The 11,942-nt window shown below is 36.3% G+C and overlaps 1 protein-coding gene across 1 annotated transcript; it reads right to left on the bottom strand.

Annotated features, from left to right (window-relative positions):
- Nucleotides 1–3,273: 3,273 nt before the first annotated feature.
- pitpnaa (phosphatidylinositol transfer protein, alpha a) lies at nt 3,274–11,619 on the bottom strand. Its single transcript, XM_039662356.2, has 12 exons — nt 11,459–11,619; nt 10,430–10,460; nt 7,734–7,879; nt 7,520–7,611; nt 7,370–7,377; nt 6,728–6,802; nt 6,546–6,629; nt 6,391–6,468; nt 6,198–6,308; nt 5,888–6,010; nt 4,344–4,411; nt 3,274–3,731 (listed from the first exon to the last, which is right to left on the bottom strand). The coding sequence occupies exons 1-11, from the start codon at nt 11,473–11,475 to the stop codon at nt 4,364–4,366; spliced, it is 813 nt and encodes a 270-aa protein (XP_039518290.2). The 5' UTR covers nt 11,476–11,619; the 3' UTR covers nt 3,274–3,731; nt 4,344–4,363.
- Between the last annotated feature and the right edge of the window lie 323 nt (nt 11,620–11,942).

The following is an 11,942-nucleotide window of genomic DNA, read 5'->3' on the forward strand; positions in this document are numbered from 1 at the left end:
CATGTACAGTTAGGACAGGTATCTGACGTGAAACCCCTGTAAACACACACATGGTATCTGATACACACATGTACAGTTAGGACAGGTATCTGACATGAAACCCCTGTAAACACACACACACACAGGTATCTGATACACATGTACAGTTAGGACAGGTATATGACATGAAACCCCTGTAAACACACACACGGTATTTGATACACATGTACAGTTAGGACAGGTATCTGACGAGAAACCCCTGTAAACACACACGGTATCTGATGCAGATGTACAGTTAGGAAAAGTATCTGATGTGAAATCCCTGTAAACACACACACAGGTATCTGATGCACATGTACAGTTAGGACAGGTATCTGACATGAAACCCTTGTAAACACACACACAGGTATCTGATACACAGATGTACAGTTAGGACAGGTATCTAATGTGAAACCCCTGTAAACACACACACACACACACACACACACACACAGGTATCTGATGCAGATGTACAGTTAGGACAAGTAACGTTGGCTAACGTGTGACGTGAAACTACTTACATTGGAATCCTTCCGCATCTTTTACAAAAAGTTTTTACAAAAAAAAAAAAAAAATCTTTTACAAAACCTTTACAAAACGTTTACAAAACGTCTGCCTCTTAATCATAATAAACCCTAAAAAAATTACAGAATCCGCTGTTTTGTCCTTGATTGTCCATGGCTGTTTAACCAGTCTGCTCTTCATCATCAATCAGTTCAGTAATTTGAAAAGCATGCATGAAGAAGGCACTATACTCTGCGCATGTGTGGTGACCTGCAAATTATCATTTTTTTTTTTTTGTAAAGGGGTGTGATGGCCACACCCTCGGAAATGCCCCGTGTGCGTCACGGGACTGAAACCCCTGTACTTTAGTGAATCCCCTATCAGAATCCAGAGTTTCAAGAAGATCAGAGAAACCTTTTTTTTTGCACCGAAAAAGTCGTTTTTTTAAAAAAAAGTTTTTTTCGTGTCAAAATTTTGAGTTTCTCTGATCTTCTTGAAACCCTGGATTCTGATAGAGGGCCATGGGACTTAGACCTGAGTGCAAAAATGGAGGCTCTAGACCCTTCCAGAGCTGAGATATTGAGATCCCACGTAGCATTTACTGTATGCCGTTATACATATCTCAATATCTCAGCTCTGGAAGGGTCTAGAGTCTCCATTTTTGCACTCAGGTCTAAGTCCCATGGCCCTCTATCAGAATCCAGAGTTTCAAGAAGATTGGAGAAACTTATTTTTTCGCACCAAAAAAAACCCAAAAGGGTTTCGGTTTCACTGTCGTTTTTTTGGGGTCGAAATTTTGAGTTTCTCTTATCTTCTTGAAACTCTGGATTCTGATAGAGGTCCATGGGACTTAGAACTGAGTGCAAAAATGGAGGCTTTAGACCCTCCCAGAGCTGAGATATTGAGATATGTATAACGGCATAAATGCTACGTGGGATCTCAATATCTCAGCTCTGGATATAAATAGTGAGTTCGCAGACAGTGGAATTTTGGGACGGCGCTTGGTGCTACGGACCTCGGGGGGCCTCCTGAGTGAGGTAAAATAGTTTTTTTTTTTTCACGACAGGAACTTTAATTAAAATGTCTATCAAAAACACTACCCTAATCCCCATTCAATAGATTGCAGGTGGGACCGCGTCCAATTGCAGCATATTGAATGAACTGCGGAAAAACTTTTAAAAATATAGTGGGTTATTGGACAAATAGTGGGTTCGTGGGATGGGGGTGTGGCCCGGGAGTGGTCCCGGGACATTTGGTAAACATAGAGGGTTATTGGACAAACAGTGGGTTCGTGTGTGGGGGGGGGGTGGCCCATCTGACGGCCCATCTGGGGTAGTCCCGTGACATTTGGGAAATAAATAGTAGGTTATTGGACAAATAGTGGGTTCATGGGAGTGGGCGGGGGGTGGTCCCGTGACATTTGGCAAATATAGTGGGTTCGTTGGATGGGGGCGTGTCCGGGGAAGGGTCAGTGGGTGGGGGGGGCCGGTCGCCCTGTGGAAGCGGTGGTCGGTCGGACGAATAATGGGTTCGTGGAACGGAAGGGTGGCTCCACCGAGGGGGCATTTGTGGAACTGTCCCGAAACTTCTGGCTCCTCCTGTCGGCCCCCCGGGGGCCCCGCCCGCCTCATCTCTTTCGGCGAGGCCCGGGGGTGCCGTCGGCCAGCCCCCCAAAAATTTCTTGGACTAGCTAGAGTTACTGGAAATCGAAATACAGTGACTTGCTGGCAAACGTCCTGCCAGTACTGTAAAAATACAAGAAAACACAGGATGCACACAGGAAATGACTCTAACATGAATGCATTGACTGATTCCTAGGTTTTGTTATTTGTTTGTTATTTTGTTATGAATAAACAAATGTGCAATATAAAGGAAAAAACTTACGATTAAAGTTGTAATGTTATAATGTTCAAGTTTTTGTTCTAAAAAAAGAAAGATGCACACAGAAAATGACTCTAATATGACCAGATTGATTGATTCGAATATATTTAGTTTGTTACAAACAATGTGCAATCTGCAAAACAAAAACCTCAAAATTATAGTTGAAATGGTATACTGCTGGAATTTTTTTGACCTTGAGAAAAAGCTTAAAGTATAGACCAACAAATTTTATGTTTATTAATTTATTACATGTTGGTACATTTTTGGGAAGTACACCTGTTTTGACCTGATGTCCATTGGAACGGACAAAAATAAAAAATCACAATGAAAGCAATTATATATATATATATATATATATATATATATATAAAATTGGGAATCTGGGAAAATGTACTTGTATATTTTTCAGAAACTTGAAACATAATTCAGGTCTGACGGGGTTAAGGAAAATAGGTAAAATAAGCCTTCAATCAATATATTTATTTTTAATAACTCATTTGTGAAAAAATTTGCTTAAAGAGTTATCACTATCACCACACCCCTTACAGCCCAATAAATCAATACATTCTACAGCCAGTAATAATATAAATTCTTTTTAATATATCATTATTAGGTCATGAGACAATAATGAAATCAGTATTACATTGTATCCAAATCCAGTAAACACAGAGTATTAAGGAGAAAGTGGAACAGAGCAGCAGAATACCGTTTAAACATCTGAATACAGTTCATCATTAAGCCTTGTGTGACAGAGGCACAATGCATATCTCAAAACATGTGCTAATACATCTCCAATCCAACATGACATGATATTTCCCTAGACCCTGGCTGGAAGCTCAACTGAACTAAAGTGAATTTATTTTTACGCCATTACTGTAAACCTGATATTATCACATTATAAGAATTCAGTCCTTTCAAATCTACAAAAAGTCCTGAGTAAGTGGCTTATGAGTAACAATGGGTCAGCTGCAACACTAATACCATAAACTCCTGGTGGTCTGTCATGAGGCAAAACGAAACCTGAAGCAAATACATCAACGGTGGAACCGTCTGTTAGAGAAACATGTAAACATGCTGGTGACAGATAGTGAGGGTTTTTTTTTTTAAACACATGCTGATATCAGTCAAATTAAGCAAAAATGTATGGAGGCACTTTTAAAATAAAAGTTAATAGACATGGGGTAGAAATATGGGCTGTAAAAAAAAGATGTTGCTATTAATTAGTGTAAGAAACACCTCTGGATAGACTCTCATGCGAGCAGATGTTGAGAAGAGAGAAACTAGTGGAGTGGAGCATGAATGGAGAGCATCCCATCACACTGCAGAGACTGCAAAACAATTGCAAAAAAAAAATTATAATATATTGTAAAAACATAAAATGTATTGTAAGGAAAGCACTCCTTAGCAGTTATTCCTCCACATATAAACAAAGGCAGCGATATACACGATTTACAGTGTTAATAAAATAATTTTTGTTGCTATTTTCAGTAAAAAAAAAAAAAAAAACAGTAAGATGCCATTTATACATAGTGCAAATAGTGCCAGATATTATTTGCACCTCAATGTATTGTAGTATATTATAAAAATTATTGTATTTATTAAAATTGTTTGACTTGTCCCTGTACACAAAAGCCCTACCCTACCCACTAATCACTTTATACCAACTATTCTATACCCATGAGGCATTTTATTTCCACTTTTGGAACATTTTCTTAATTTTTATTTAAAACAAACTCCTCTCAGAGCTGATATGCGATGGGAAAAGATAAAAGATGAATTTGAACTTCAGTTGGCAGTGTCAAAAGCTAACGCCACCCGCCTAACTCTCCACAACACTGATCCAATTATCAGTTGCTTCTGTATTTTTGTCTGGGTCAATTAGACAATTGGTGGGCAGAGTAAGTGTAATAAACATAAACCATCAGCACATCTTTACTCACCATAACATTAAACAAGCGCATCATTCGTCTGCGGCAGACATGCCTTTCGCTGGTTCGGTCTCTCGCATCTATGGGCAGAAAAAAAGGAAAAATTTCAGACTTGTCAATATTAGATATTTAATTATGGATGCTTCATTCAATTTTTACTTTTAGACCTTTGCTATCATCTAGCACTCACTTAAAGTTAATCTTTAAAACATTAATAATTTAAGAACACTGTTAAATGTAATCTTTACCAAACCTCAAAATGAAAAATACATTTAACGTAGATTATAATGTTGCCCAAATTAATGTGTAGCATTTCAACTGAATGATTCTAGTGATTTAAATAAATTATAATATTCGCCATTTATATCAAGGTTCATTCAGATTGTCAAAAAATACAAAACTTGGGATCAAGTGCAGGACAACTGAGTGAAGTAAACAAAAATAAAGAGGTGTGAAGTCTGCACACTGAAAGGCACTGCTCCAAAAATGTATTAAAAGGCAACGTTTCGACCCTCAGGTCTTCATCAGGCACAGCCTGATGAATAATAAATATCTTTATTTTCATACAGATATTGTAAAATTAAATTCCAGGAGTTTCAATGACTTTAAGCACTACTTTTTTGGTTTTCAAGGACTACAATCAGAGATCACTTATCAAACAACATCTTTAATACCTTTCAAATTCTAAAAAAGCTAAATACATAGACAAAAATAAAGTAATAAAACAAAATGGTACAAATAAAGTGCACCTTAACCATTGAAAGGATACTATGACAAAGATATCGCTTTCCTTGTTTTTTTTCCCTCCCATTTAATACATGATTGACCTGAAGAATGAATGTTATATCATATCCATGGATATTTATGAGCAATATCACACTCATACCCTCGTAAAAGGGTTCTAATTTCTATATCAGACGTGTTGCAGCATTAATTCTGAGTGAAAAGATAAACACTAATTTCACATATATAGTCTTTTAATAATTTAAGCATTTTTCCAAGTACCTTTTTATAAAATAAAAAAAAACGGCTGTTTTCAAGGGTTTTCCAGGAGTTAAATTTCAAAAAGTCAAATTCAAGTACTTTAAGCACCTTGTACGAACACCACTAGACCCCATGGTCTCTGCAATAACTTTAATATCAGTGTATCCATAAATGAAATATGGGTTAAATATCTCCTCTGACCAAGGCCATTCAGCACTGAATCTTTACTGCATTCAGTGTTCATTTAGTATTATTTATATACTATTAAGATTTTGAATTAGCTTTTATCTTTATATTTTCACTTTAGTCATGTGCTTGTCATTTTTATTCAGTTTTTTGAATATATTTAGCCTTCATTTATTTACGTTTTAGTTGTTTTAATACTTTTTTTAGAACTTAACGTAAATAAGTTACGTTTTTTATCTGATATTGAAATAAATCTGAAATAAAATATATATATTTTTTTAAATAGTTTTAATTAACAATAAGACAGTACTGAATCTTATTTGAAAACCTGTGAATATTATAACAGATTGTGTTACACTGTCTGTACGCTGTTGCTGATAACTCACATTATCAAGCTCTTTCTGCGTCTCCTCCTCCATGCGGCGGATGTCCTCCATGGTCAGATTGATCCACCGGTCTATCCAGCAGAAGAGCTGCCTGTGAAAGTTGGTGAACAGACGCTTCTCTTGCTGAATTCAAACCAAACAAACATTAAAGTTTTATGAGTCACGGCATGAGCACTAGGCCGACACACAAACATCAAGCCCTCAAATAAAATGAACAAACATCAAAATCCATCATGGAGGTGCAGTTTAGAAAGATAAACAGTTAGTGAGTCAAACTGAACACAGCATGAGGTGTTTTAAAGTTTAATACCCTGTGGATGAAACTCTCCACTTTATTCTGCAGGCCAAACCACTTGAACTTGACAGTGACTAGTTTATAGGCACACATATGAGGACAGTCCGTCTTCTGAGGAAGTTCTTTCTGCAACGCACAGGAACAAAGGTGATCAACTGCAGAACTCAGGAGCTATATATCTAGAAACAATTCAAGAAAGAATACAGACCTTCCAGTCAGGACCTAATGGCCCTCTACCAGTCTTCTGTGATTTAAATGTGGCTGGATCCTCGTCTGGTTTGTAGTCCTGTGAAGATGTTTGAAACAGTCAGCAAGTCTCAAAGTTTGATCATGCGTTGAAAGTAAACACTCCGTTTTCCTTACCTTAGTGTCCACCTGAGACCTATCAGCAATGTCGATGTGTACAACCTCGACCTTCTTCCACTGTTCAGGGTCAAGCTTATGAACCTTCAAAAAAACAAAGAACAAGGTTAGATCCTTACACATACTTGTTTGTTTGTTCGATGCCCTACTTATTGTGGTGATAATGTCGACTGCCTACTCACATTTTCCTGTTCACCGAGGTCAGGCTTGTGCCACGTCTCAATCATGACTAAAAAATTATCCTTCATGTACTCATTCTATAAAAAAAAACAACACATTTAATATACAGACACACTGCTGTTAAAAGTTATGTTAAGTAAATCTTACTACCCCATACTTTGATTTAGTAAGAATTGATCAAAAGTGACAGTAAATACCTTTATATTTTTATACACACACAAAAAAAACCTTCAAATAAATGCTAAAAAATAATATGCAGCACAGCTGTTTTCAACATAAAATGAGAAATGGTTCTTGAGCAGCAAATCAGCATATTAGAATGATTTCCGAAGGATCATGTGACACTGAAGACTGAAACTGTAATGTGGCTGAAAATTCAGCTTTGCATTACATATTTTTAAATATATTAAACTAGAAAAACAGTTATTTTAAATTGTAAGAATATTTCACGATATTACTGTTTTTTTATATCAAATAAATACAGCTTTGGTGAGCAGAAGAGACATTAAAAAACATTTTAAAACTTTTGAAGAGTAGCGTATAGATAAGAATAAAACCTGTTTACTTGTTATAGGAATTGCTAATGCTGATTATTAAAAGAAAATATTTAATTTAGTTTACACACAGGTGTCTCATACACTCACCGTAAGAACTGGAGCAATGAATGATGTAGGGGCCGCATGAAAAAGGGAAAGGGAAACTGTTTTAAAAGTGAGTTCTGTGTTTAATAGACTAATCATGCGTTATTGTGTACATTTAGCTCCAGGACTAAGCTGTGTTACTGTGTGCGTTACCTGTGCGGCAGTAAGGATAAGCATTCCAGGCCTTCTCATGGATATTCAGGGCAGATGAAGGAGCCAGTAACCGTACAAAAGTTGGCACTTTACTGTATAAGACAGAGAAAATCCCAAAGAAAAACTGAAATGCAGACTGTAACCAATTTTACTGCTTTATGGCACTTTAATATACAACACCACAGCACTGATTATTTAATATTATGATTATCACCTCTGCAAGCGGTAGATCTTGTGCGTGTACTGTCCTTTCTCTCCATCCTTCTCGTAGGGCTCGTTTTTCAGGACCTCCACCCCATCTCCACCTCCTGTCTCATTCTTACTAGCCTCTGCTACAGAGAACAGCTGACCCACCTGGTACTGCATGTGAGAGAATAACGTCAACGACGACTTGGTCATATGCAAATTATTACAGTATAACGTGACAAACAAAAAGACATTCAGAATGAATGTATAATGTCATGTCACGGCTGCATACAAAGCTGGAAGAGGATTCAACATCTACATAAATAAATAACCAATTACAGGCTGGTGTGTCATAAACAAACGGACACAATTATAGAGGAAGTGTTGACGTCCTATATTCTGATAAAAAAAAAAAAAGAGGGAAACTGGTGTCTAACGTTTCTAGCAAATGCAAATGTACCTCTAGTTAGACAAACAGCAGTTTTGACAAACACCAATCCTATTCCAAACCATTTTATTCTTATACTGGCTGCGACAGTAAACTGATAATTATTTTAATGTTATGACACACAACCAATAAATTGTTGATATTAAAAAAAAAAAAACATACTAATTTCTAAACATTAAAAATAAAACAATAACAATCATTTTAAATGGCACAAGTGAATAAAGGGCATCCAAATTATAATGTACACCACACTATGAAAATAACGATTGCACTGATATTAAAGTTCTGGTTGACACCAATGGGTAACACTTTACAATAAGGTTTCATTAGTTAACATGAACTAATAATGAACTGCACTTCTGCAGCATTTATTCATCTTTGTTAATGTTAATTTCAACATTTACTAATACATTAATAAAATCTAAAGTTGCATTAATTATAAGTTAATGCGCTGTGAACTAACTTGAATAGCTGTAGTTTTGGTAATGGTTAGTTCTTGTTAGTTAATATACAGTATTAACTAATGTTAACAAATGAAACATTGTAAAGTGTTACCCTAATTTGTGTACGTCAATAAGTCATGAAACATGGTGAAAAAGGCATAACATTATAACACACAGTATGAAAAATGGACATTTGTTCTAAGATTTGTTAAAGATTACAGTTAACAGCGTTTTAAAAATAAGAGTTTTGAGTGTTGGATGACATTAACCTACAGTGCTGGTCAGAAATATTTGTCAGAATAATTATTAATATATTTTTTATTTTATTTTATTATGCAATGATACATGGCATCATGGATTCGATCAAATACCAACAGATAAAAAAAATCTAAACCTGACAGCCTGTGCTAGAAATCTTGGGATGTTCCAACAAACAAGACAAAAATGGGCACTGAGCACAAAACCAAGCATCAGCATTGGCCATCCCAGTCCCCTAAACTGAACCCTATAGAAAATGAGTGGCCTGAACTGAAGAGAAGAAGCACCAACATGAACTTATGAATCTGAAGGATCTGGAGAGATTCTGTACGAAGTAATGTTCTCTGATCTCTTGTTAGGTGTTCTCCAAACTCATTAGGCATTATAGGAGAAAACAAAGAGCTCTTAACTTGGCAAAAGGGGGTTACAAAAATAATTAATAAAAGGGGGCACATAATTGTTCTCAATGTGTTTTGGAGAAAAACATTTATTTCATAATGTGATTTTCCCCCCACTTACAATTCTTTAACTTCAATAAAAGGATCAATTTTTGCATTTTTTTTTTAATACAATATCAAAAGGATAAACAATGCAGATTTACATTTTACAGCCATCTTGATCAATATTTACCAAGGGGGCAAATAATTCTCACCAGCACTGTATACATTTAGAGGAACATTGATGCTATTGATAAATAAAAACCTCTCAAATTATAATGTAGGCTGATAACCCAAATTAAGGTACCAATATATTGTGCACAGAAAAAAAAATCATAGATTTTTTTATAAGTATACTTATTTTCATTAAACCAGTAAAAAAAAGAAAAAAACACTGACATTCAGACACAAATGAGTCATGCAGCTCCCTGACTGCACATACACTGGGCTGGTCTACAAAACCAGCTTCCACAATGTGCTTCCCGATTCAGCTGGTTGGGTCGTTTATTCTCCATAAGTCTATATTATGTGGCCTTCTGCACAGGTGAAGAGAAAGGAATGCAACTACACATGCCAAACCTGTGTCTATTTTCACTGCCGTTTAGACAAGAACAATTGACTTCTTCAATAATGATTTCTTATTCAAACACTACTGACACAGAGCGATGGCAGCAAGGTGCTCCGATACCCAGGGTAAAAATACACCAACCTAAATACTATAACAGCGAGGGCAAGAAATGACAGGGATAAACAAATTCAACCTTTGCTTGATACGCTGGAGCAGAGATGATACCCTTGATAAAGTCTGATAAGCCTAGTCTCGGGTTACAATTAATTACAGGCTGTCCTTGTCTACTGTATACACTATAGGCATGCAGTTAACTAGGGCACTTTCCCACAAACCTCAGACTGTTTCAATTCATTATTTCGAATGTCTAAACTCTTGGCAATCGGAACAAACTGGGTGGAGTCTGGAAAACTGGAGTCACAGAAAAACTGGCATCATGCCAAAATACATCCATGAGCCTCAAGATGGACTTTTCAAATTATGACTAGGTTACAATTGATTTTTTTTAAATAAACATACAACAAAGAAGCAAATGTAAGACCCCAAGAAACAGTAAAAATTACTACTTACCTCTTCAACAGAAATGGGCAAGACGACTCGACTGAAAGACAAAACAGAAATGCAAGGAAGTCAGCAAAAATACCATGTGACCTTTGAACTTTACATTCATTCAATCATATTTGTTTTGTTTTTTGACATCCCTGTATCCCACAAACCCTGTTTTTTACTGTCTGAGTCATAATATCTTAAATAAAAGCACTTGATGTTTCTTTGCAGTCATTAAACACAGCCATGATCAGATATTGTTTCATAATGAGTTTACTTCCGTTCATTATTCAAATTAGAATAAGATATTAGCCTATATGGGTGTGATGTGGCATTTTTTTTAAAGGTATAGATGTCTGCATACTAAACAACATTATTAAAGCTCCAGTGAATTTTACTACAACCAAGTGCAACAATATACAAAATTATTAAGTTAAACTGATGAAGAAATTCAGACTAATCTTTTAAAACCAGGATTATGTTGCACATTCTTCCCCTGATAATTCTCATGTTTTCCATGACGTGTCAAATTCAAAGTTCTTAATCACCATATTCAAACCACATGGAGTATTTTAAAAACCAATGGATGTAATTACATCAAAGTAGTGAGGTCTAATGTAATATTTTACAATTCATATAGATCAGACAGCATTTCATTTCACTTTTTATGGAAATATTACGGTCATAATTTGTTTAGAGGACTAATTCCCGAATATGTATTAGGCTATTATGTTAGCAACACAAAGTCTCAAAGTGAACTTTGACGTGCACACCGGTGCATAATGACGCGTGACCCGCAGAACGGTAGCATGTGACATTCACAGTTTCACACTTACTACCTGCAGTTTTTAAAAAAATTTATAACTTCAAAAAAAGTAAAGCTTTATTTTCTTTGACTTTGAAAACATTCATAATTCATCAGTCAAAATAATATCAACATAAATCTACTTCATTTGGCTGCTGCCGGCGAAAGTTACCAGACCCGCGCCGCAAACTCAAAGCTCAGCGCGAGATCAAAACTTCGGCTCAGTTAAATCATTCAAAATTACTTACAATTCCTTTATTAACATGTTATCTCCTTCGGTTCCGCGTGCCAAACATTCAGGCTAGTTTAAAGAGTGTTTATTCTTCGACTCTTCGGTCCTCCCCGCCGCGTCTTGTTTCAGTTCAAGTTCCTGGATTTCTAATTTCTTTAAATTCATTTCCTGAAAAATGTCGACAGGATCGCGGCGTCGTCACGGCAACCACACCCACTTGAATGAAGACCGGGCCATGGGCGAATCTGATTGGTCAGGAGCCGCACATAAACGCTTGCGACACACCCTGCGCTGATATTTAACTCGCACAAACACAGGAGGAGGTTTAGAAACTGTGAGTCCACATGGATGTCGATGTTCTTGTTCCGCTGGTTTTAAATTTAGGATGAGGCCTCATCAGAAGGGTGTGAAGTTGTTTTTGTATATAAATCTAAGCCTATCCTGTCCCAGACCTGACTTTCCAGTCAGCTTGACGATCATAATACTCTTTCTCCATTCCA

The sequence above is a fragment of the Pimephales promelas genome, chromosome 16 (genome assembly GCF_988280905.1).
Source record: "Pimephales promelas chromosome 16, fPimPro1.hap1.1, whole genome shotgun sequence".
NCBI lineage: Eukaryota > Metazoa > Chordata > Actinopteri > Cypriniformes > Leuciscidae > Pimephales > Pimephales promelas.

Coding starts and splice junctions, on each gene's coding strand:
- pitpnaa (XM_039662356.2), bottom strand. Junction 7,880..10,429: donor TGCCCATTTCTGTTGAAGAG/GTAAGTAGTAAT, acceptor TCTCACATGCAG/TACCAGGTGGGTCAGCTGTT. Junction 6,469..6,545: donor GGTCTCAGGTGGACACTAAG/GTAAGGAAAACG, acceptor ACATCTTCACAG/GACTACAAACCAGACGAGGA.